The sequence below is a fragment of the Peromyscus maniculatus genome, chromosome 12 (genome assembly GCF_049852395.1).
Source record: "Peromyscus maniculatus bairdii isolate BWxNUB_F1_BW_parent chromosome 12, HU_Pman_BW_mat_3.1, whole genome shotgun sequence".
NCBI lineage: Eukaryota > Metazoa > Chordata > Mammalia > Rodentia > Cricetidae > Peromyscus > Peromyscus maniculatus.
In genome coordinates, this window is record NC_134863.1 from 29034853 (window position 1) to 29061412 (window position 26560).

At 47.0% G+C, this 26560-nt stretch overlaps 1 protein-coding gene across 1 annotated transcript in view; it reads left to right on the top strand.

Moving 5' to 3' along the window:
- Positions 1-13885, top strand: part of Gpr156 (G protein-coupled receptor 156) — a 61496-nt gene extending 47611 nt beyond the window's left edge. Inside the window, exons 8-9 of the mRNA XM_076548845.1 lie at positions 4830-4988; positions 10619-13885. Of these exons, the coding sequence (XP_076404960.1) occupies positions 4830-4988; positions 10619-11932 (1473 nt within the window). The 3' untranslated portion in view covers positions 11933-13885. The remainder of the gene's footprint in view (positions 1-4829; positions 4989-10618) is intronic.
- Positions 13886-26560: the final 12675 nt, after the last annotated feature.

Sequence of the window (26560 nt, forward strand, 5' to 3'; positions counted from 1 at the left end):
GTAGACCAAGCTGGCCTTGATCTCACAAGAGATCCACCTGCCTCTGCCTCCTGAGAGCTGGAATTAAAAAGCGTGGGCCACCACCACCAGGCAAAAGGATTCTTAAGGAGAACCCACGGACACAAAGGAGAACACATATCTGAAGGTTTGGCTACGATGCCTTCTTCTACAATTGAAAAGGTTCCAAGATATTTACTTTGCTTGGTCAACAGGATTCCAAGGACATTGCCTCATTTCAACAAAAGCAAACCACAAAGTCAGGAATCTAGTCTTAGATAATGAAATATTGAATAAGGATGAAAAATGATGCTAAGTTGAAATGAAGCATTGAATAGGCAATTTAGACACTACAAAATATTGAGCTAACAATCTAAGGAAGCGAAAGACAGATAAATATATGTGATTAAATAAAAAAATATAAGGAATAGGTCTATCTAGGGGCAGAGTCCATAGTGATAGAGAACAAGAGAGGGAGGGAAGTCAAGGCTTTCCGATTTGAGCAACGCCGCGCCCTATGGAGATGGAGGGGATCCACACCTCCCTGGATGGTCCCAGTTGGTGTTTCTGCTCCGCTCTCTTACCCTTGCGTCCCCGAGCCTCAGCCGCAGGATTTCTGCTTCCTCTGGCTTTTGAATCCTCTGCAGCTGTGATGGACAGATGAACTTCTGTCTCCCTGAATTTACCTACAGTTGCTAACTGTGCCGGAGTGCGGAGGAGTGGGGAGGGGAGCTGCTACTGAGTCCCGGAATGTGGTGGGTGGGCGACCCCTCCCCTGCCTCACCCCTCTCCCTCCTTCCTCCTGGTTTTCTTGGCCTTCCTTTCTCTTTACTTCTCGTCTTCTCTCTCTCTCTCTCTCTCTCTCTCTCTCTCTCTCTCTCTCTCTCATCTTCTGTTTCTCTCCCTCTCTCTCCCCCCCTTCCTCCCCCGCCCCCCCCCTCGAGCTTTTTCCTCTTGAAATGACCATGATATGAGACTAAACTACATTTTATAGTATTTTAGTTTTAGGGGCTAAGCCATGTTCCAACCAGAGAAAAATGACCGAGGACTGTTCCTGAATTGATTTGCCCTCTGAGCTCAGAGATGTTTAGTGGAAGCACGTCTTCCCCTGGGAGGCCAGCGCTGTGTCCCCAGGGCCGTGAGACAGCTGAGCACTTTCGGGAAGGTGTCCCGGGGGAGTCCGGGGAGGGAGGATCCACCCGGGCTGCAGGGAGCTGAGTCCTGGGCTAGCCATAGCCTTCAGAGCGGCTGTGACCCGGAAGGGTCTCTAGGCGGCGCTGGAGAGCAGGGTGCAGCCACTGTAGGCCAGGGAACCAAGAAGCTTGTACACAGCTCTCAGGAAATGCCTGAGTGTATCTGATGCCAAGCGCTGAGGTCATCGCCAGCCAGCCACCAGCCAACAACCCCTGCTTTTGTGACCTGAGTGTGACCCATCCCCCTACCCCGCCATTCCATTCCAAAAAGCAAAATTCCGAGGACATTTTTCTCTTCCAGCCCCGTATCCATGACACACTTAGGATTTGTCCCCTTTACCTTGTGCCCACAAGCCTGGAGAACTGTAAAGAAAACCATCCTTCATTTATTCGGGTATCCTCTCGTCACGTATTAGCTGGTGGGGACAGGCAGTGATGCACAGGGCCCTTCCCCTCTTTAAGTCTGGAGGGAAGCAGACATCAGAGGAATTAAAATACGTGTGCTGAATATGTTTTGGAAGCTGCCCCAGACTTCGCTCGCGGCACCTTCACGGCAAATGGGCGTTGGAGGTCAGTCTTGAGACAAACGCCGCAAGCCGATGGAGAGAAATAAGACAGAAAAATGAGAAAGAATTCCCGAGTGGGAAGAGCTCCAGAGAAGGAATAGCCAGACTTGACTCTTTTCATTTTATTCTCTTTTAAAAAAGACTTTTATGTGTGTGTATGCATGGACACATGTGTGCATATGTGTATGCCATGATGCACAGATGGGGGGAGGTCAGAAGACAGCTGGCAGGAGGAACTGATCTCTCCTTTCATGATGGGGTGTCCTGGGATTGAACCCCGGTCGTCAGGCCTAGAGGCAAGCACCCTTACCCACTGTGCCATCTTGCTGGCCCACTCTTGGCAGTTTTTTTAATTAATTTTATTTTTTATTAATTTGTATGTGCCTGCGTGTATATCTCTGCGCCATGTGCATTCTTGGTGCCCACAGAGGCCAAAAGAGGACACCAGATCCCCTGGCACTGGAGTTACAGACAGTTGTGAGCCAGCATGTGGGTGCTGGGAACCGAACTGGGGGCCTCTAGAAGAGCAGCCAGTGCTTTTAACTACTGAGCCACCTCTCCAGCCTCTCTGCTACTTTTGAAATAGAAATAAGGTGAGAAGTCAGGGACCAGAGAGGCAGTTCTGTGGGCTTCTAGAAGCATGGTGTGGCCTGATGCCACGCGGATTCCTACCGGTTCTGGTGTTCTGTGGCTGCTGTAATCATCACCAACAGCTTTAAACAAAACAAACGCATTGTCTTCGCCTCAGTTAGAGTTTTTATTGCTGTGAAGAGACACCATGACCATGGCAATGCTTGTCAAGAAAACATTTCATTGGGCTGGTTTGCTTACAGTTTCAGAGGTTCAGTCCATTATCATCATGACGGAGAGCATGGCTGCCTGCAGGCAGACACGGTGCTGGAGCTGAGAGTGCTACATCTTGACTCAGAGGCAATAGGAAGTCGACTGTCACATTGAGTGAAGCTTAAGAAAGAGACCTCAAAGCCCACCCCCACAGTGACATTTCCTTCAACAAAGCCACACCTCCTAATAGTGCCACTCCCTCTGGGGGCCCTTTTCTTTCAAAACACCATGCTGTGGATATCGCTGTGTATGCTGTGAATGTGTTGCTCTGATTTGGTTGATAAATAACATGCTGATTGGCCAGTAGCCAGGCAGGAAGTATAGTATAGGTGGGATAAGCAAAGAGGAGAATTCTGGGAACAGGAAGGTGGAGTCAGGAGTCACCAGCCAGACACAGAGGAAGCAAGATATAAAAGTACTGGTAAGCCACAAGCCACGTGGCAACTTGTAGATTAATAAAAATGGGTTAATTTAAGATATAAGAACTAGATAGCAAGAAGCCTGCCATGGCCATACTGTTTATAAGTAATATAAGTCTCTGTGTGTTTACTTGGGTCTGAGCAGCTACAGGCCTGGGCAGGACTGGAGAAAACTCCAACTACACCACCACAGTCTTGCAGTTCTGTAGGGCAGATATCTGAAGTGGGTCTTATTTGACTAGAACCAAAGTATCCATAGATCTGCATTTATTTTTCTTCAGACAAGGAGAGAACCCATTTCTTGGCTTTTCCAGCTTCTAGAGGCTTCCTGCCTTCTTTAGTTTATGTTCATTCCTCCCCTTTCTGATCCACCAGGGGGGCACCTTCATGGCCACCCCTCCCCCTCTCTCTTTACCCTCATCTTCTTCTCTGGCTTTCCTCTTCCTCCTCTTTCTCCTCCTCCTCCTTCTCCCCTCACCTCCCTTTCGTCCTCCTCTCTTATATAGACTCTTGTAATGACAATGGACCTACCTGAATAATCCAGAAAAATCCTTCCATCCCCAACATCACCTTTACATCACCATTATAAAATTCTATTTGCCATCTTAGATAACAGTCAACCAGTTCCAAGGACTCAGAGACAAGAGATGCGAGGAGCCATAACATATCCTGTAGCATCCACATCACCCAGAGGCCAGATACAAAAATTTTCAGGTCCTTCAGAAGAAGCTGATCCTTGAGGATTGATTATGGATATCCCAGAAAACATAAAGAGTCAGTTCTTGAGGACCAGGATCTTCAGAAAGAAGGAACTAAAAGGAATTGGAGGGCTTTGGTCAAAGGGAACCTTGGCTCCACCAGCTTAGGGGAGATGAACCCAAGGCTAGACATGGCCTTATGCCTAGGTTGTGCTGGTCCTTGACAGCTGTGCGGATATGGCTCCAGGAGGGGTAGTGACACTGTGGAGGGTAAGAGGTCTCTGCCTCTACTGCTGGGGTCCCCTGTTCTTCACATCTTTGGTACTCCCTAGATAGACACAGCGTCCCAGCAATTCTGCAGCAGACTCCTATCTAAGAATATTCTAGGTCACGTCTGTCACTGTGAAAGTTGGCCAGCCCATGCCTCCACCATTTCTTGGACCCCCGCCCCAACATTCTGTCTCTTCATCAGTTACATGAGAATCCAAGGTGTGACGGTCCTGGGTTAGAGCTGTCAGAAGTGATGTGTGACCTTGGAAAAGTCACGCTCCTCCTACCCACTTTCCCTGTTGGAAAATACAACCACGTGTCAGACTTGACATTCTGTTGCTTTTATTGAGACCTGTTGGTCTTTCTTTGCTCTTTGGTCATTCCTTTGGGTTAGAAAGCCTCCAGCAGTGAACTGGGCTCCCAATAGTTGGAAATACATCACTCCTCAACCCCTGAGAAATGACTAAGAATAACGACATGTGACTAGAAACAGCTTCATAGACACATTATAGTTTAGTCGGTTCCCAACCAAGAGCCTTAGGACACTGCCCTAGACATGTCTTTGCTCTGATATCCTTTGACACCTTGACAACAGAGAGGCTGTTCTGTATCATGTTCTGTCTTATTCTCGGGAACTTTTAAAGCCTGAAACCTCAACATCCTCCATGTTTTCTGTCATTACTCCCTATGAGCCCTGCAGAGCAAATGGCATTTTAAGGAGTAACTAGCTCGTGCATATGTGTATTGGTGACAGTGTCATCCCTTGGTATTTATGAGAAAGAGCAAGGGAAGTATTTCTGGGTGTGTAATTAAATAAATAACATGTGTTCTTTTGACTAACAGCTGAAGCAATGGAAGGCATTTGAAGGAGAAAACCAAACAATCAGGCGAATGGCCAAGTATTTCAGCACCCCTAGCAAAAGCTTCCACAGCCAGGTTGATGAGGACCAGAACTGCCACTTGAGGGACGAGAAGAGCTGCATGGAGAGGCTCCTCACAGAAGTAAGCCCCACCTTGCCTAGCAGGCTCCCTGTGAGGAGCTCCAGCCCTGTGGGAGCAATTCCACATGCCCTCATGGTCCCGCATGCCCTCATGGTCCCTCATGTTCTCATAGCCCATGCATGTCTTCATGGCCCCACATGTTCTCATCGCCAACATTCTCTGTCCCAGTCGTTCTTCTAATTTCCCCAGGAGCAAACAAAACCTCACCATCACCCCGTGACCCTCATCCATCTCACTCATGCAACAGACAGGTGTAGACTGAGTTATTGTGCTACAGGTTGGTGAACAAGACCATCTTGGTTCCTGACCTCATGGAGTCTGCAGTCAAGTGGAACAAATGGATATTGATTAAGTAAACATTTCATCATAAACTGTGATAGGAGAGACTGGAGATGAAGTGCGACCGAAAGAATGCTTATCTAGCATATACAAAGCCCTGGCGTTCATCCCGTAACTACTAACCCGGGTGCGGCGGCTTCTGCCTACAGTTCCAGCACTCAAAAAGTGAAGGCAAGAGAAGGTCAAGGTCATCCTCAGATGACCTAGGGAGTTCAAGGTCACTCTGGGCTACATGAGACTCTAGCTCTGAAACCAGAAAAGAGAAATTTGAAATTGTGATGAGAGTCAGGAAAGAAGCGATCAGGATTATAAATGAAAATAAGGGGTTGGGGAGGGAGGTAAAGGAACACAGCAGAAGAGTCAGAAAAGACTCTGAATGAAGGCTAATGATGAAGAACAATTGGCCAGGTAAAGAGTAAAAAAGGGGGGGGAAATCCATGCAGAGGGAACAACATTGGAAAGCCCCTGGGCTCTAGTAGACATTAGGATCCCTGGGAACATTCTTTACATACAGCCATGCCATTGTGTCCAAGATCTGATGGGGCCTGTCCATGACACCTCATCCTTCTCGTTGCCCAGCATTTCCAGATGTGTCTACAGATGTGGGTGGGGGTGAACGAGGGTCTCTGAATGTCACCACAGCATCAAGGCAGCTTGGGTGCCCAAGCCCTTCTTTATTCTCTACTCGAACCGGAATTGGCCCCTCTCCCAGACAATCATAAAGTGGGCTTGAAAAACCTGGGGACTGTGCCTCACAAGAAAGCAGGACAGGGCCCAGGCGAATGAATTAGTAAGTATTTTGACACAAATTAAATCATATATATATATATATATATATATATATATATATATATATATATAAAACATACCTGAGTTTGTGCTATTAGGGAAACCAAACTTGTTATTTGATAGTGGGACTATGTCATGTCCGGAACATGAACAGCCCTATGAGAGAACAGTGTGGGAGAAACCTTGCATGCACCCTGATGATGGGCCAAGCCTGGCCAGCACCCCTGGCCCCTGCTTCTCCGGCCTCCCACAATATACCCTCCACTCTGGGTCTTCTTTATCCATCAGAGAAACCTCTCCTTCTCCTCGCCATTTATTAAGCATCCTGGACCTTATTTCAAAGGCAGATTTCTCTCCACCTGGCGGGGCAGTAGCCCCGCCTCTGGTGTTCTGTGCAGTCTTTAAAGAAATGTTTCCCCTGATAAACAGAAGGCCTGAAACTTGGCGAGACCCAGCAGGATGGTTTTCGTTTACAATCAGCTAACCCTGGAACAGACAAATGGACTGGAACGGACTCTTTAGCCGTATGGTAATTTTTTTTGAGCAGCTTATTGTACTTCTGCCATGCTCCCCTGTTTCCCACGCAGTGTGGCTGGATATGCTCTTTCCAAAAGAAACGCCCGGGTCGGCAGGGCAAGAGCCCTTAACAGGCACAAGGGCACAAACAGCAAAAAGCTGCTTCTGTCGCACGGGCCATGCCTGAGCATCTTCCGTAGATCGGGCCTGAGAGCCAGCAGCCGGTCCTGGAGAGCAGAGGTGGGCAGCCCCGGGGTGGTCTGCTCAGCATCCTGGGTGCCAGCCCTGCCCCGTCCTTACACAGGACTGCACATTTCCAGCCAGGGGTTGGGCTGAGCTCACTGGACCCCCTTCACAGTTCCCATGGTCTGACAGCACAGCTTCCCATTTGCGTCTTGTTTTTTTTTTTTTTTTCCCTTGTTTGTTTTTGAGACAGTGTCTATGGAACCCAGGGTGCCATCAAACTGTGATCCTCCTGCCTCCGTCCCCCAAGTTCTAGGACCATCGGCATGCACCATCCCAACCAGCTCTTCTCATTCTTGCCCTCACACCACATCTCATGTGGGCATGAGAGCAGTGGACAGACTGTCCCCTCGTACGGACGACCTTCCCTTCCATGCTCTGCCATGGAGGAAGCTGCCATCTCCTTTTCTTCCTGGTACTAGAGAAGTGAGACGTGGATTCCTAGGGCCTGTGCCCTCTTCCGTGTATCTTTGACATTTTGATTCCCCGCCGTGGACCAAAATAATGATTTAAGAATTCATTTTAAAGCTGCTGCCACAAGGGGTCAGATTTTGGACTCGCTGTGGCAGGACCTCACACCATGCCTCTAATTAACATGGAGCCACGGTGAAAACCCAGTCTTGCTTCCCTTTGTGGAAGAAGGGAAATTGACTGTTTACATGGATGTTTCTAAATCTGTAGCAGCCGGCTTCAGAGGCTTCAGACGTTTGGTTAGCTTGGAGGAGGGTATTCTTCCCAGCTGGAGGAGGGTTCACCAGAGTTTCCTATACTCATTTGCATTTGCAGACGAGGCATAAGGAAAGTTTCACCCCTAGAATGTGGTCATCAGCTATGGCTTCTTCCTGCCTGCTGAGGCTGGCCTGAGGATATGGAGGTGGGTTTCAGGAATGGGTGCTGAGGGGGGGACGAAGGGGACCAAGTTCCTACTGAGCAGCCACCACGGTTACCTTGTGAGGTCCTGAGAGCCATCTGACACATCCCAAGGAGCACAGGGAGCCTGAGTGTTCCCCTTCTCACTCATGGGCTCCGTTCTGGGTGGTCTCCACTCACCAACCACAGGAGGGGGAGGGAGACCTGGAGGATGGGAAGTCCTCTGAAAGTCCCTTCCACCTGCTTCCCTAGTCTCTCCCTGGGCTTGGCCCCTCTTCTGATGGAAAGGAAGCTGACTAAGCCGTCAGGAAAACAGGAGAACCAGCACCACCACTAAAGACCACCTCCTGGTTTTGCCAGGGACAGGGGCCACTGCAAGTTTATTGGAAGGTTTTACTCAATGCACTGCCCCCTTAAGTGGTCATTTCTGATCAGGTGTGGTGGCACATGCCTGCAATCTGAATGCTTGGGACTCAAAGCAGGAGGATTGCCGTGAACCTGAAGCCAGCTTGGGCTACAAAGTGAGTTTAGACCAGCTGGGATACCCTGTCCCAAAACCAAAAAGAATCGTTTCTGGCCAGCTTTTCCATGTAATTGGATAGGCAAGCCTAGGCTCAGTCCGTGGGCAGGCTGGGTTATTTATTATTGTAAGACAAAGTCCATTCTTTTGTTTCCAGGGCATGATAAAAGGGTGTCCCACCACTGGTCTTCGGCTCCTAAACAGGAAGGCAGCCACAAGGGCAGCATTGTGTCATCCAGACAGCTCTTGCTGGAACCCAGTGCTTGCCGTTCTATATTCCCCACAGTCCATTTCATCCACCCCAGCCCATCCACTCCTCATGAGACTCTTCTCACTGCCCCTCTGCCTTGAGCATTGAACTCTCCAACGAATGCGGTCTGAGCTAGAACAGCTCACTGCTACGCTCCACAAAGGCAAGGGTGCAGGTATGCCAGGACACCCACCACCAGCTCACACCCATATCTACTTCCTGCCTCACAGCTTGCAGTTAGGATAGGCACATTTCTACAGCTGTCACCTGTCTGCCCTCCAGGGCACAGCCTGCTTACTCACTAACATCTGCACAGGGGGACAGTATCTTAATGACAGAACTGCCTCGGCCTCCTTCACCTTCTGCACTGTGTTCTAGAGCTACTTAATCAAGCTCTCTGCTTTAAGTTTCTATGATAATTCTTTTCTTATATTATCACATATTAATCTGGAAATTAATGGGACTCATTGTGTGATATTTGGGGGCACGCATACAAGTATGCCTTGATCATAGCCATCCACACCCTCTCCTCCACCTTACTTCTCTCCCATTCCACCCCACTTCCTCCTTAGTTCCTAATAGTCTATTTTCTACTTTTAGGTCATTGTTGTTTTTGTATCTACACATGAGGGGAAGAAAACATGAAATATTTGACTGGGTCTGGCTTATTTCACTTAACACGATGCCCCCAAAGTTCCACCCATTTTTCTGCAAATGATGGGGTTTCATTCTTCTTCATAGTTGAATAATACTCTATTGATATATATTGTATTTTCTTTGTTAAATCTTCTGTTGATGGGCACCTCAGCTGGTTCAAGCCTTTGTGTTTTATAGATAGTGCTGTAACAAACATGGATAGGAGGATAACTCTTTATCCAAATTTCATTTCCTTTGGATATCTATCTACTCAGAACTGGGATAGCTATATCATATACTTTTAGTTTTTAAAAAAATCTCCATCTTGACTTCCAAAGTGGCTGTACTAATTTCATTCCCACCAACACCATATAATGGTACTGTGCTCTCTACATCCTCACCAACATTTTTAATCATAGACATCCTAACTGAATAAGGGTATTTCTCTTTTGACTTTTGTATTTCCCTTATGGACAAATATGTTGAGTATCTTTTCATGTATTTATTGACCACTGTATTTCTTCTTTTGATAAGTACCTATTTAGATCATCCATCCATTTTAAAATTGGACTCCTTGAATCCTTATTGTTGAGTTTGTTTTTTTGTTGTTGTTGTTGTTGTTGTTCTTTATGTATTCTGCATACTGAGCCTCTGTAGATGAGTTGATGACAAACGTCTTCTCTGGTTCTGTTGTGTTGATTGTTTTCTGTGCTGTTCAGTAGACTTTTACCCTGATGTAATCCCACCTGTCATTCTTGCTCTTATTTCATGTCAAGCTACAATAATGTGGATGCACACACTTCTTTAAAAGCCCTTGATGGACAATTGGTCACTTAGGCCTGTCACACCAGGAGACCCTGCCACTTCCAAGGAAGTGTTGAAACCAACTTGCAATTCTCATTGGCTCGCTTAGAGTATGAACAGTTGTCCCAGGAATGTCCATCTATCTCCCTATCCTTCCCATTTTCCAAGCTGTTTTACAAAAGGCAGAACATTTGTTTTCTCAATTGTCATCCCTGGAGATCAGCTTCAGATTCATCTGTGGTTTGCACAAGGGTGAGAAACCAGAGCTGAACAATCTCAAACACTGTTCAGCATGGCATCCTACAGAGTAACCTGCCCCTCTTGGCGCTGGGGAAAATGAGACCATGGTGCAGTTACCAGCAAGCCTTGAGGCTAGGTCCCTTCATCCTCACAGACAGCAGTACACAGTCAGGGGCTGGGAAGGAAGCCCATAGTGACAATACCTCTTACAGTCCTTTCCTGGGTACCACATATCCATCTCTGTGCTGAACACTTGGCATGCATCATTTCACCCAGTGTAAGTCCCTCCTCCAAGCTTAAGGCCACCAACCAGTCCACTGGAAGAACTGGGATGTAAGCAGGGTCTCCAATGTCACATTTTCCACCATGGAAGGCCTTTAGAAGCCAGCATCTTTTGTTGATAGTCTTGCTTTTGTTCCACAGAAAAACGCAGTGATTGAAAGCCTGCAAGAACAAGTCAACAACGCCAAGGAGAAGCTAGTGAAGCTGATGTCTTCCGAGTGCACCTTTGACTCCCCAGAGTGGGCTGCCCCGGCTGCAGCCTCTGCCCAGGGGCCTGCAGATCAGGGACCTTCAGAACCCCCTGCTGCCTCTGAGAATGCTATTAGCGAAGCAGCCGCTGAGGACTCCCTACCCGCCTCAGTGGCCTCCCAGCACAAGCAGAGCCCTGGGGCATCTAGAAGGGACACCGGTCCCTCCCCAGACCAAAAGGACAACGTAACCTTGAAACAGTTTTGTGATCATGCGGACATGGGTTGCAGCCGGAAGCCACAGGCTGAACAATGCGAGGATCCAGAAAGAGGAGACCAGGGACCCATGGCCCCCAGGCAGAGTCTCGTGGCAGATGGAGTGGGCTGTGAATCCCATAGGCCCAAGCAGAGGAACTCAGAGGAACTCCCAGAGAGGCTACCTCGGGTCAGTTCAGTAGTCAGGGAGAAGCTTCAGGAAGTCCTCCAAGAGTTGGACCTGGGCGCCGAGGCTCCCCTTACGCCACTACCTTGTTCCCAGCAGCTTTGGAAGAGCACCGTTTCCCGCAGCCCCCGGAAGCTGTCCCCATCTAAACTGGGTTTCAGCCCATACGTGGTGAGGAGGCGACGGGCCGCCCAGCGGGCTCGCTTCCACTTCCCTGGCTCTGTGGCCCTCAACACGGGGCATCAGGCAACTAGGACGGCTGTCTCTGATGCACAGAGCGGGCTGGTTGTGCAGAGCCGGGACAGCCCCACACTGGACCACCAAAATGCAAGGTCCAAGATACCAAGGTCCTCTTCTGTAAAACCGTCACCGCTTTCAGATCCTCATCGGAGACGGAGTGCCCTGGCGGGTAGCAAACGATGCCTGTCCGAGTCTCAGGGGGCCGGAGAATGCGATGTAAGCGTTCCTGGCCAAGCTTCTGCTTCTGCTCCGGCACAAAGTCTCACTGCTGCCCCATGCCTACCCTCTTCACCAGGTCTGCCCAGGCAGCGTCAGGCTCGACCCCTCGTGTCCCCTGGTTGTCCTTCCTCGTCTTCTGGCTGCTACAACCTTGACAGTGAGTCCAGCAGCTCCGATGAGTTTTTCTGCCGCTGCCACCGGCCCTACTGTGAAATCTGCTTCCAGAGCTCTTTGGACTCCAGTGACAGCGATACATCAGACAGCGACCTTGAGCAAGCTCCGGGACTAGCCTCCTGGGAAAAGTCGTGGGCCCGCTCCAAGCCTGTCGTGAACTTCAAAGATGACTTGAAGCCCACATTAGTGTGAGAAGCAGCGAGGTGAGGCTGGCCACAGAGCTCAGTCTGGGTCCCACAGAAACAGGGGTCATGGGAAGAGAGCCAGAGCTCAGTCTTTGAGGACCAGATCAGCACCACGCCTGGACCAGCCTCGACTGTGTTTCTGCTGTTTCATTCTTACTTTGAGGACTTCTTGGTCTATGAACGGAAGGGCTTGTCCATCCGGCTACTACCTCAGCATTACTGTAAGGAGCTCTGGTGAGGGACTGAGGTGCTAACTGAGCAGACAGAGTTGTCCGTTCAGCTCCGCCTGTATTCTATGAAACTCTGAATGTATACCAAGTGGCTAGCTAGCTGGATGGACAGAAAGATGGGGAGATGGGTGGGAGAATTCTGCAGAACCACTGTGACCCACCAAACTAGCCTTTCAGTGAACAGACCTGCCAGGTAGATAAGTCTACACCTTTATCCCTCCAACTCATAAGAAGGTGACTTGCTTTCTGCTGAAGGCGGTCAACGTCACTCTTCCCGGGGTCCCAGCTTCCGGTTCAAGTCAGTCCAGCGCTTCCTATTCCATTTCTTCTTGTCCACCCGCCATCATGGTACCCACTCACTGTGATTCCCAACACAGTTTCCTAACATGTGCTCACAGGCTTCTCAGGTTGCTTTCCTGGGCTCAGTAGTCCCTGGACCCTGTCCCCTGTTCTCTGCCAGTACTACAGTGTTCTACTTGAGCACATGACAGTCTGGCTTGGGAGACTTACTGGTCAAGAAGTACTTTTTTTTTTTTTTTGGTTTTTTCGAGACAGGGTTTCTCTGCGTAGCTTTTCGCCTTTCCTGGAGTTCACTTGGTAGCCTCGAACTCACAGAGATCCGCCTGGCTCTGCCTCCCTGAGTGCTGGGATTAAAGGCGTGCGCCGCCGCTGCCACCACCACCACCACCACCACCACCGCCCGGCTCAAGAAGTACTTTTAGTGAGGTTGAGGTTACAAGACCACCAAAGACACATAAACCTAGAAACAAAAATGGGGAAACAGAAAAGAAGAAATGAAGGGCCAGGCGTGGTGGCGCACACCTCTAATCCCAGCACTCAGGAGGCAGAGGCAGGAGGATCTCTGTGAGTCTGAGGCCAACCTGGTCTGTATAATGAGTTCTAAGACAACTAGGGCTGTGTAGAGAGACCCTGCCTAAAAAAAATAAAATAAAATGAAAAAGGAAGAGAAGAAGGCAACAGGTTGTGAAAATTTCACCTGAGTCTGGCTTGGTACTTGGCAATACCAAATTTTAGTAGCTCCTAGTTAACCCTTTAAAATAGATATTTCTGCAGCTAGGGACCATTGGGCTTGGAGAGATCAACACCATAGTGCTGGCAAGTGACTAGTGGAGAATTTGCACACACTGCTGATAGTTGATGGGTTTCCCCAGGGACACATCTCTCTATTCCTTCTTCTGGAAGTGTCGGGCAAGATTTAGGAGAAAGCTGAACAAGGCAGAGTAAACTTCCAAGATGTGCTCACCCTGCAGTCTCAGAGGACAAAACCGGGTTCTTCACCCCCTCTTCCCACTTCTGGGGCACAGCTGCAGTTCCAGGGGATCTACGGAGCTGGTAAAGAGTGAGTTCCAGGAACCCACCTGCCACTGACGCTTCAGGGAAGGCAAGTGGGGTCCACTTCGATGGTCGCTTAACCCGTCACCTACTGCCTGTGCTGCCATACTGAGTCTGCGCTGTGTGCGGGTTTGTGAAGGAGCTTGGGTTTGGTGGGGCGACATTGGACACTAAACATCTCACAGCTGTGTCACGGACTCTCAGGGCCCGCCGACGCCTCATGAGCCTCCGGGTGCTTAGCCACGGAGGCCCTGCTGGCAGGACCACATCTTCTGCTGTTCAGTACCAATTTCATAATTTATTCTGTGTAGAGGGTTGTAGTTTCCGTGTGTGTTGTTTGTATGATGACCAAGTGGACCTTAATAAAAGAGAAATGGCCCTCGAAATAAGTCTCTTCTTAAGTTGTACTCTTGCTGCCAAGCAGTAGTGGTGCACGCCTTTAATCCCAGCACTCAGGAGGCAGAGGCAGGTGGACCTCAGTGAGTTCCAGGCCAGCCTGGTCTACAGAGTGAGATCCAGGACAGGCACCAAAACTACACAGAGAAACACTGTCTCGAAAACAAAACAAAACAAAAACAAAAGTTGTAGTCTTGCATTGGGGAGGAGGAGCCTGGGGAAGACCAAGCCACTGGAAGAAGATAAAATACAGAACTACTGTTGGGCTCTGACAGGTCCATGTACAACATTTTGCAAACTTCCATTTGTAATAGACTCTCCGATGATCTCTCTGTACAGGTCCTTATCCCAAAAACATCCCCTTTAGTGGGTGGAGGAAACAGTGAAGACCCCCCAGACACTACTCCCAACTGGTGGGGTCTCTGGCTAGCCCTCCCTTTACCTCCCCTCCTCCCAATATGCTACCACTAGCAGCCGTCTGTTCCTTATGCTGGACCTGAGGATTCACAACCAAGCGCCCCAACCTTTTCATTCTGCTTCTAGACCCCCCCAATCTCACAAGTCCAGCCCTTCCACAGCACCATCCTTTTCTAAAGTCTCCCCCACCCACCCACTACATGCACTGTGTGAATAGTTTGCCTTTCAAGGTTTAGGTGAAATGCATTCTTTCTTTGGCTTTTCCTGAGCATGCCCAAATGGAACTGACTAGTCCTCTGCTTGAACGGGAAGGCTATTTCCTGGTCTGTGTTTTGGCCTTGGTTACAGAGGCTTCAGTTAATGCATTTTGCTAATGGCTTTGTAAACTATACTAGGCCTGACTGAAAAGGTGAAATGTCAATGCTGAATGTTCCCTATTTATAATTTGGTTCAAATGTTATATGCAAAGCACCATGGCAGCCGATTCAAAAATACTGCCTCCAGACCCGTCATTCACCCTCTGTACCACACAACCTCTTCTCCTCACCCACAGAGTCTCTGGAAGCTTCTACCCACAAGCAGCCAGTTGGTGGTGGTAGGATCCGTGGAGGGATGCATGTGCTGTTGTTGCTCTGGACGAGTTCTTGGTTATTTTCTTGAAGAAGAGGCAGTAAGTGGGCAAAGGAATCCTTTGGAAGTCAACATTGCCTCTGCTGCGGTCACCACACTATGTCACTGTTGGTCCTGAGGCCAGGCATAGCGCCAGGCCCAACTCTGCCCCGACAATACGGTTTCTGCTGATTGAAAATCTTGGGACTGAAGGTGTCTTTACAACAAAGATCTGCCCATATCCTCTGAGTTGTCCCAAGCCCCCTTTCCTTAAAGGAATCAACTTGGACCCCTCTGAGTTCAAGGAAGACAAAGAAAGCCATCCCATGTAGGAGGCATGGCTTTTTAGAACTTAAAAAACTTTTTTTGCAGAATTGTTTGTGAATGAAGTGTTTTTGTACCACATATATGCAGTGCCCATGGAGGCCAGAAGAGGGCATTAGACCCCCTGGAATTGGAGTTACAGACATTTGTGAGCCAGCAGGTGGGTGCTGAGAATTGAACCTTAGTTCCCTGCAAGAGCTGTTAACCACTGAACCATCTCTCCAGTCCCAAGTCATGATTTTTTAAAAGAACTGCATCACTTCCAAAGTGGTACAAAGTCCCATTTACACGTGTTTCATCCATGGATTGCAAGTTCCCCAAAAGCACCTAGCACATCTTCCTCCTGTTTGTCCCAACCTGACAGTAGACCTCAGAGAGCTTTGTCCAGGGGAGAATCCAATAAACGGCTGATGGGCAGCTTTGTGAGAAGGTAAATGGAGAAAACAGGGGAGAGTAAGGTAGCAAAGGCAGAAAGGAGACCTTGCTCTGAGCCAAGAGCACAGGCAGGAAGGGAGACAATCTGTCATCTGGCTTCGCTGCCTCCCAATGCATTAAGAGCATGAATGAACTAACATCACTCCCAGACCCAGAAGTGACTGAATTCTGAAATGACAGTCCTTCGGGTCTCTTAGGGAAGGGTGAGAGAGGATAATGAAGTTACTGGGACAGACACAAGGAAGCTCTTTTGATCAAAATCTTCTCTTGGAGATTCTTGCTTCCTGGACTTGTTACTAGCATCGGATGATATTTTCAGCACATCGGTTGACCTGAGGAAGATATGGGCATCTGCGTGGAGTTGCTCCAGACAGCACTCCCTTGCCCATGGGCCTGCTTTCCATAGCCTCTGGCACCACACCTACTCCGATCTCTCTGGATTTTCCCTGATCTCCTCCTCCTCCTCAGACAACTGCATTTGAAGAGGGGAACATCTCCAGACATCACTAATCAAAGTGGTGGAGAGACAGGAAATACCAACATCACATCGTAAGGCAAAATACCTGTTGTGAGTTTCCCAGGTCTGGGTCAGGGTTTCCTGAGATGAGTGCTTGGGGAAGGCCCTATGGAGGCCTCTAGGGAACTAGGAGAAAAAGCAAAAAAAGAAGGAAGAGAAGTCCAAAGAACAGAGAGAGGCTGGAGGGCCGCACAGTGAAGGAGGAAGAGCGGAGAATGGAGGCACCAGGCTCGGCTTGCTTGGTAGATCGTTCCTGACAATTGCCCCTCCCCTAGACAAGTATGCTGGCTTCGGCTCCCAGCGGAGATGGCAGGAGGCTGATTAGGGGGAAGCAAGGCTGAGATGCCCTTGTTCTGTCCTTTCTTCTGCCCAGAGAGTATGTGATCATCTGTTTATGTCTCCCTTTCCCTCTCCAGACTATGAGCGTCACCAGGCTGGAGCGTGTTGTAGTTGTCTCGATGGCTCCCAAGCTCGGCACCATTTCTTCCTCAGGGCAGCTGCTCTGCAAATATTTGTCAAGAGAAATGAATCAAGGAAGGAGAGTGACAGAGAGCGGTGACACCAGCAAGGCAGCTCCCAGGGGTCGCCTGGGAGGCAGGACTCAGCGCCCCACCTGCTCATGTAAGGGGCACAGTGTTGCTGACTTACCTCAGCCTTATCCCCTGGGGTGTCCGACCACGCCATTATCAGGAGAAGGTGATTACGCTGGTGAGACGGCGCAATAGGAGAAGACACTGTGGCCAAGCCTGTGACAAGTTCAGTCCTTCAAGTCTGTGGGCAGGGGAGAAGTGACTTACTCAGGTTTTCTCCTCTGACCTCCACACAAGTGCTGTGGCGGGCACACACACATATGCACACACACAAGCACACACATACATACACACACACACACACAAACACATACAAACACACATACACATATACACACATACAAACACATATACAAACACAAACACACACATACATACATATATATACACACACAAACACACACATACAAACACACATACACAAACACACACATACATATACACAGGCGAACACACACATACATACACACACAAACACACACATACAAACACACATACACCAACACACACATACATATACACACACACAAACACAAACACACATATACACACACACACAAACACACATACACAAACACACACAAACACACATACACATATACACACATATATATACACACACAAACACAAATATACACATACACAAATACACACAAACACACATACAAACACACACATACACACACAAACATACACATAAATATACACAAACACACATATACAAACACAAATACACACTACACACATACACACAAACACACATGCATATACATACACACAAGCACATACATACAAACACACATACACATATACACACAAACGCATATACACATACACAAACGCACATATACACAAATACACACAAACACACACTATACAGATACACACAAACACAAACAGTAAAAACAATTTAAAGAGGAAATTTTTACACTTTTAAATGCTTTTAAAAGTTGCTATGATTAGCTGGCCAGTGGTGGCGCACGCCTTTAATCCCAGCACTTGGGAGGCAGAGGCAGGCAGATCTCTGTGAGTTTGAGGCCAGCCTGAGCTATAGAGTGAGTTCCAGGAAAGGTGCAAAGCTACACAAGAGAAACCCTGTCTCGAACAAAAAACCAGAAAAGGAAAAAGAGACATTTTAATAGGCTTCTTCTCCATTAACTTCCAGACAAAAAAATAAATAAATTGTCCTTGCTGCACTGTCTGGAATAGTGTCACGTGGCTTTCAGCAAGATGTGCAACCTCTTTGTGGCTCAGTGTCCCCAGATGTAAACTGCGACAGTAATGCCTATCTGATACGGTCTTCAGGAAAGCTCAGTTAGCTAACGTGTAGAAACGGCCAACCCTGCCTAACATGGCAAGCATTCTAAATGTCAGGTCCCCCAAGAAATCTCCCCCCTCCAGCATTTGGACAAAGCCAGCCTTCCCTCAGGGACTTGAAGAAAGTTCCCACTTGGTAAAAAGGGATCATTCTCCTCATCTCTGGCAAAAGGGGCGTGTGGCTCCTCCATTAACATATAACTGTGGTGCCTATAGGCTTCCTCAGTCCCTAATGGCAAGCCCCCACCCAGCTCCCAGGCTCCCTTGCTCCCAGCTGCCTGCTCCCATATAACCCAGGAGATATATGTCCCACCCCCAGCCTCCCTCTGCTTTCATGAGAAACAGCCTCGGCAGTTTAGAATAAACCTCATTTCTCTTTTCAGCCACGGACCGGCTACTTGGGTTTCTTTTTCTTTCTTTCTTTCTTTTTTTTTTTTTTTTTTTTTTTTTTTTTTTTTTTTGGTTTTTCGAGACAGGGTTTCTCTGTGTAGCTTTGCGCCTTTCCTGGAGCTCACTTGGTAGCCCAGGCTGGCCTCGAACTCACAGAGATCCACCTGCCTCTGCCTCCCGAGTGCTGGGATTAAAGGCGTGCGCCACCACCGCCCGGCTACTTGGGTTTCTTTACTGTGCCCATTTCATACAGTAAACGTGGTTGCTAATGAAGAGGCAAGACTTTCTGGAAGACTCTACAGGCCCAACATCAAGAGGCTGCCTCCACCGATGACCTTTAGTGTACCTGCTGATCTGAGAGCCCCAGGCAGAGCAGAGCAGACTTTCTGAAGAAAAAAAGAAAAGAAAAAAGAAGAGGCCGATAGAATGTTTCAGAGCAGAGTTTAGAAAACACTTGTTATGTAAACTCTCTTTCCCTTGCTTTACACTGAAGTCCCCTGTCTGGTCTTCAGCTTCTTCCTGTGGGAACAGATAGACACAGCCGCGGGAAGATGACCCTTTGCTTCAGCCCACTTTGGAGGCAGCCGACTTTTCAATGCAGGGTACCTCCCACGGGGAGAAGAGATTCCCGGGTGGGGCCAAAGGAAACGATGTTCAAAAGCCAGGACATGCGATTTTTTTTTTTTTTTTTTCGAGACAGGGTTTCTCTGTGTAGCTTTGCGCCTTTCCTGGAACTCGCTTTGGAGACCAGGCTGGCCTCGAACTCACAGAGATCCGCCTGCCTCTGCCTCCCGAGTGCTGGGATTAAAGGCGTGCGCCACCACTGCCCGGCTGAGATTTTTTTTTTTTTTTAAGGTACCCAAGTCACATGAGTAATTTCCTTTGTAAAAACATTACACTTTGCAACAGCAACAGGCATATTAACATATACTCCCAGACATAGGATAGCTACTACGTGCCATTTCCTCCTTGTCTCCTTTCATTCCTATAGCCATCTACAAAGCAGGTATCATCTAGGTGATGAAGAAACTCTCCCCGGAAGGGGTTAGGTAAGGGAAAGCCATGTGATGGATTAGAGGCAGAGCCCCACTGAGGTCTCACTAGAGATTCCTAAGTAATTCTTGGACTCCCCCAACGCGGCTTCTAGAGCACATGGTACAAGTATGCTTCTAGGACTGAGTGGAATTTCAACACAGAAGGGCAAGGGCCACGCCTGAGGTATCCCGAGAAAAGGCCGGCTGGTCTGGTTCTGTCAGTCGGTTGCAAAATCCTCCGTGCTGAGTCACTGCGCAGTCCCCGAGGCTGGAAGGTTGCTTTTGTGAGGCTACCTGCCTGGTCCCTTCCAGCCCCTTCAGGAAGTTCAATTCTGAGCGCAGGTTAGACTGAAAGCAAGCAAGCCACCTCAAGCCGATCCCCTCCCTCCCCCCATTAGTCCATTAGCACGAAAAGAGGCGAAGTAAGGAACCCATAAGACTTGACCACGGTGGTAGCACATGCCTTTAATCCCAGTATGCGAGAGGCAGAAGCTGGCGGATCTCTGAGTTCGAGCCCAGCCTGGGCAGCCAGGGCTACACAGAGAAACCCTGTCTCCAAACAAAGAAAAAGCCCCCACAGCATGTAGATGCAATGGGCATCTCAGCTCATTAGCTGAGATCCCTTATAGCTCACACCTCTTCAGGGCTGAGAAGCCTCCTGGCTTGCTCTCCATTTCTTCTAGGACAAAGTCTCATTGACTGGGGTCTGAGGCTCTCCGGATTGAGGCCCCCAGCCCCAAACCTCGGTTTACTAAAAATCTCCTGGCTCTTTTCAAATGGGTTTGCCGTTTCCACAGCATATCCCACCTGGCTGTGGTTGAACTACCCTAGTCTGAAGTGGTTTCCCTTCCGACTAGAGCCAGCTAGCCTGATTTATTAGGTAATAAATCTTACACTCCTGATAGGCCCCTGAAAGCAGCCCCATTGTTGATCTTGGGCTATTATATAAGCCCTTCATTGTTAACTTTCCAGACGCTCCTATCTTGCCTCTTCAAATGTTATCAGAGGCTCGTTGGCAAATACCATTTAACTTCTCAGTGCATTTTCACGGTATCTTCCATGATGCTGGATGCCCAGTGGATCTTGATCAAAATTCCAAGGTTTATTCTGCAGATGGGCCAACTCTCTGTCTGTAACGAGACTATCCCGAGCAGAGAAAAAGGAATTCGATGGCAATTCCCCCCCCCCCCCCCCCCCCGGAAACTGTATCTGAAGTTGAGCATTTCAGAGAATCTTGGCTGTCTCCTTGGGAAGGAGAGGAACACACACTTGCTGCGAGTTACGGTATGCCAGCTGCCGTACTGGGGCTTACAAAATCTATTTCTCATGCTTCTGGAGGCTGGGAAATCAGAAGTCAAGGTACCAGTGTGGTAGACAGTTTGTGAGAGCTGGAGTTTCTGTACGGAAGGAACGCTGGCCCTGAGAAAGAAGAAAGGAAGTCAAACCGCTGTGAAAAGTCTGGTTTTTAGAATTATGTGTAATTATCTATGCCTGCGTGAGCAGAGGTTCCCACAGTAGAGGGCGGGCATTTAATATCTCTGCAGCTAAAGGCTGTTGTGAGCTGCCCAGGGTGGTGCCCTGGAACCACACTGGAGTCCTCTGGAAAAGCAGTGATCATTCTTCACCACTGCACCATCTCTCTAGCTCTCTTCTGGGGTTTTGGTTTAGGTTTTATTTTTCTCCTCCTCCTCCCCCCTCCCTCTTTTTCTTGGACACGGTTTTGCTTTTTTTTTTTTTTTTTTTAATATGTATAAAAGTTTTACCTGCATGAATGTATGTGTACCACATGCCTGCCTGGTGCCCACAAAGGTCAGAAGAGGGTGTTAAGAGGCTGTCAGATCCCCTGAAACTAGAGTTACAAATGGCTATGAGCCACCACGTGGGTGCTGGAAACCTAATTAATCTGTGTTGTATGATATTTTGTGTTCTGACAAATAAAGCTTGCCTGGAGATCAGAGGGTGGAGCTGGCCACTAGTTATCCATAGAAGCCAGGCAATGGTGGCCCACATCTTTAAAACCAGCACTTGGGAGGAGAAAGCAGGAAGATCAGGAATTCAAGGCCACCCTGGGCTCCACAAAATTGATCCAGTCTAAAAGAGAAACAGAGCCAGGTAGTGGAGGTTCATGCCTTTAATCCCAGCACTTGGATCTCATGCCTTTGATCCCAGTACTTGGGATGCACACACCTTTAATCCCAGCACTAGGGAAGTGGAGACAGGAAGTGATATGGCTGGGCTGAGAGAGGAATATAAGGTGGGAGGAGCCAGGATCTCATCCCTTTTCTGTCTGAGGATTCTTAGAGGTAAGAAGTCTCTCTAGTGGCTGGTAACTCTGACCTTTCAGCATTGACCCCAATATTTGACTCTGGATTTTTATTATTAAGACCAATTAGATTTTGTGCTACACAGGGAGGTGGCTAACAAAATATAATCTTGAGGCTTCTCATGTTATGAAATATAGTGAAAACTAAAAACAAGACACAGATCCATTGGTGCAGTCACGGATGTCACAAGCAGACACTCTGACTCCAAGGAAAGGGTGCTCCTATCAGTAGAATGCAGCCAGATGTTTTATTTCTTGTGATTATGTTGTTACCTGCAGCTGCAGATCTTGACCATCATGGCCTGAATCCAATCAGAAGCTAATGTGGTCAATCATACACCAAAAGGATTTCTTCCTTCTGGTCATGGTTGTAGTTCCTGGGATACCCCGAGTCCTGACATCATACACTTCAAGTTTTCAAAGCAGTGCTAGTGATATCCTCTGAGTCTTGGCTCTGATCTCTGGGATTCTGCCTGTCATCTCCAGCTCTAGGCTTTGCCAGATCCTGGCTTGAGGCCATCCTACTCTTGCCTTGGCATAGCTTCCAATTGGTGGGGAAGGCAATGGGTTATACAGACATATCCCCAACACATAGTTCCTTCCCGCATCTCAAATGCACATCCATCTCCCTCCATGAGCTCATCTTGCATCTCGGCTCACCCTCAGCCAAGTTATGACGTAGCCTCTGGCCAGGAATCACTCATCAGCTACCTGGTAGTAGAATGCAGAGCTGCATGGTAATGTTGAAAGCTGGTGGTGCCCTTAGCAGGTAAAGCCAGAAGGAAGTTAGGCCTTGGAGACTTGTCATTGAAAGCAACTGTGGGACTCTTGTCACCTCCTCTTCAGCTTTCTTTCCCTTGCTTCTTGACCATATGGCAGTAGGTTTTGCTCTATTTGTGATCCCCACTATTAACATATGACATGCCCACCAAATGCCAAGAAGCTGTGGAAACAACCAATCACAAATGTGAACCTCTCAAACTATGAGCCAGAGTAAACTTTGTGCTATGATAAGTTTAGTTTTTAGTTTTTATTATTTGTGTGTGTGTGTGTGTGTGTGTGTGTGTGTGTGTGTGTGTGTGTGTGTGTACACGTGCTTATTGGTACCTGTAGAATGTACGAGAGATGGATGGTGTTCAAACACTTCCACTCCTGGAGCTGGAGTTACAGACAGCTGTGAGGCATCTGGCACGGGTGCTGGGAACTTGGGTTCTCTGAAAAAGTAGCAAGTGCTGGTAACTGCTGAGCCATCTCTCCAGCCTGCGGTGGAATGTTAGTTGAAGATGTGTTACATTTGTTGGTGCTGTGGAACATTGTTTAATGATGCAAAGATGCATTGTATTCCTTTATTGTTGCATTTGTTTAACTCTGTGAAGCTGTGTTACTGTGCCTGTCTAAAACACCTGATTGGTTTAATAAAGAGCTGAACAGTCAATGGCTAGGCAGGAAAGGGATAGATGGGGCTGGCGGGCAGAGAGAATAAGTAGAAGGAGAAAAATAAGATCAAGGAGCAAGAAAAGGAGAAGGAGAAAAGATGCCAGGGACTAGCAACCCAGCCACACAGCCAGACTCAGAATAAGAAGGAGAGAAAAGATATACAAAAATAGAGAAAGGTAAAAGCCCAGAGGCAAAAGCTAAGAAAAGCTGGCTAGAAATAAGCCAAGCATTCATAAAAAAGAATAAATCTCTTTGTGATTATTTAGGAGCTGGGTGGCGGGCCCTCCAAAGAGTAAAGAGAAAAATCGACTACACCAGCCCATCTTTTAGTTTTGTTTTGTTTATGGCTGCTTGTTGGGTTTGGGTTTGGGTCTTATGTAACCAAGGCTGGCCTCAAACTTATTGTATAAGCAAAGATGACTTTTCACTCCTGATCCTCCTGTCTGCACTTCCCGAGTCCCGGAATTACAGGTGTGTGTAATTTCAGTGTGTGTGTGTGTGTGTGTGTGTGTGTGTGTGTGTGTGTGTGTGTGTGTGTGTGCCAGCATGCCTGACTTTCTGGACTGCCTGTCTCAGGTGGATGAGAGACCTGCTGTAAGAGTGCTGTCTAAGAGCCGTTCCTTGTACCTTTTCCTGCCACGACCTGACATAACCCGAGTATGGAATGCTGTGTACACAGTAGACAGGTGCTTAAAACACTAGGTAGAGGGGGGATAAACAAGGAAGGTTAAATTCTTATTGGACAATTACTTCCCACACATCTATCATGAAGCTAGCAGAGTAACAATGAAGGAGTCAACAAAAGATAAATATTATTTCTAAGAGTGACAAGTACAATATAAATTAATAATAAAGCATGTTAAAGAGGTGGAATGTAAGTGAGCAGATAAATGAATAAATGTATTACATTTCTATTAAAAGAAAGCCACGTAAATAAAGATTAAGCTATGTCCACCCAGGATTTTCCCTCATTAGATTGTACATAGCAAACTAATAGGAGCTGATATAGAAATGATGAGAAAAAGGTAGATTATTGAATCTACTTTAATTCAAAAAACAACTATTAACCTTAAATATTTTACACTGGTATGGATTTTGGTTTATTGATGCAAATTTTTGTTACACTGTATGTATGTTTCTACTCTTATTTAGGGTATTGTGCTTATGCAGCTCATCTAAAAATGTAATGTATAATTAAGAAATACAGGTTAATAGTCATCTATGATAATCAAATTTGCAGTCATGTTAGATATGTTTTCAAGGTTACACAGATATATTTAGATAGATGGATGGTCTTCAAACACTTCCAAGACCTATAAAATATGGCATTTAAAATGTTTAATAACCTGAGGCTTTTCATGACAGTGAGACACATCTACTTCTGGCAACACCAATTTACTTCAAAAGAAGATGATGGGCATTGAAGAACCTCTGTATGGAATTTGCTTTCTTTATGGCAAAAGCTGGCCATTTGGGAAAAATAAAAACTGCCCTTGCTTCAACTGTTGACAGTATACTGACCAAACTGGACCAGCAGAATGCAAAAAAAGCAACTGCCAAACTTTGCCAAGACAAGGTAGGACAATCCTTCAAAATTCCCTGCCTCTCAGAAATGTTTGTCAGATATTCTAGGCCTATAGACCAAACATAAATGCCCCAACATTACAAAGGAACTTTTGGTGACTGTCCAGGCAGACAGATGTCCTTATCATTAGGTAATATTACTTCCTTCTAGGGTCTTTGATGGAATTAAAGACTAAATAGTTAAACTTATAGTTTTCCTTAGTTATAAAAAAAAATTAGGTATAAAACTTTAGACTCACAAAGATAAGATAGATAATCTTTTCTCTAATTTTGACAAATACAAATAGACTGGATATTGTAACTATAATTCTTACTTGATAACAGTTTTTGTTATATATAGTTTTACTATGTTAAAGTTAAAACCTTCCTTTTTAATTAGACAAAAAGGGGGAAATGTGGAATAGTCCTTTTGTACACTATGAAGATGTTTTGCTCTCATTGGTTTAATAAAGAGCCAACAGACCAATAGCTAGGCAGGAAGAAGTTAGGCAGGAGAGTCAGACTGCGAGAATGCTGGGAAGAAGGAAAGTGGAGTTGCTAACCAGATGCAGAGGAAGCAGGAGACGAACCATGCCACATTGAAAAAAGGTACCAGGAAAAAAAAGGTACCAACATGTGGTAGAGAGTAAATAAGAAATATGGGTTAATTTAAGATGTGAAGAGCTAGTTAGAAACAAGCCTAAGCTATCAGCCATGCATTTATAATTAATAATAAGTCTCTGTGTGATTACTGGGGAGCCAGCAGTCCCAATAAAAAACTCCGCCTACAAGGAGTCACTAAATGTCCTATTAATATGCTATGGTTATTATAACAAAATATCACAGACTAGATGGATTAAACAAGCAAAATTTATTATCTCAGGACTCCAAAGGGTTAGAAATCAGTTTGTTTTTTGTAGGCAGACTTTTCTGTCCCACCAACCAATTCCCAAACAACTGTGGAAACTTAATATTAATTATAAATGCTCGGCCACTAGCTCAGGCTTATTACCATCTAGCTCTTACAACTTAAATCAACCCATTTCTTTTCTTTTTTGGTTTTTTTTGAGACAGGGTTTCTCTGTGTAGCTTTGCACCTTTCCTGGATCTCACTCTGTAGCCCAGGCTGGCCTCAAACTCACAGAGATCTGCCTGCCTCTGCCTCCCAAGTGTTGGGATTAAAGGCATGTGCGACCACCACCCGGCTTCAACCCATTTCTATTAATCTACATTCTGCCACATGGTGTTAACCTCTCTTTCATCTTGCACTGCCTGTTTCCTCTCTATGTCTGGCTGGTGACTCCTGACTCTGCCCTTTTTCTTCCCAGCATGCTCTCTGCTCTGAAAATCCTTCCTAGCTATCAGCCAATCAGTTTTTGTTAACAATGAGAGAAACATATTTTCACAGTGTACAGAAGGATTATTCCACAGCAGATTCTTCTGAGGGCTGCAAGGAAAAGACCCGTCTCCTCAAATTGTAGACAGCCATCTTTTCCCTATACCTTTTCACATGTCTTTCCTATCAAGAATGAATCACTGGGGTCATGCATGACACTTGGGAGATGCTTCATAAATGTTAGGCTGCATTCACAATTGTCCAAGAAAATGCAATGCAAACGGTGAAGCTATTTAACCCAGGAAACTAAAAAGGTTCATAGCCTGCAGCAGTTCCTGGAACTCTCTGAGTCAAAGGAAATTAT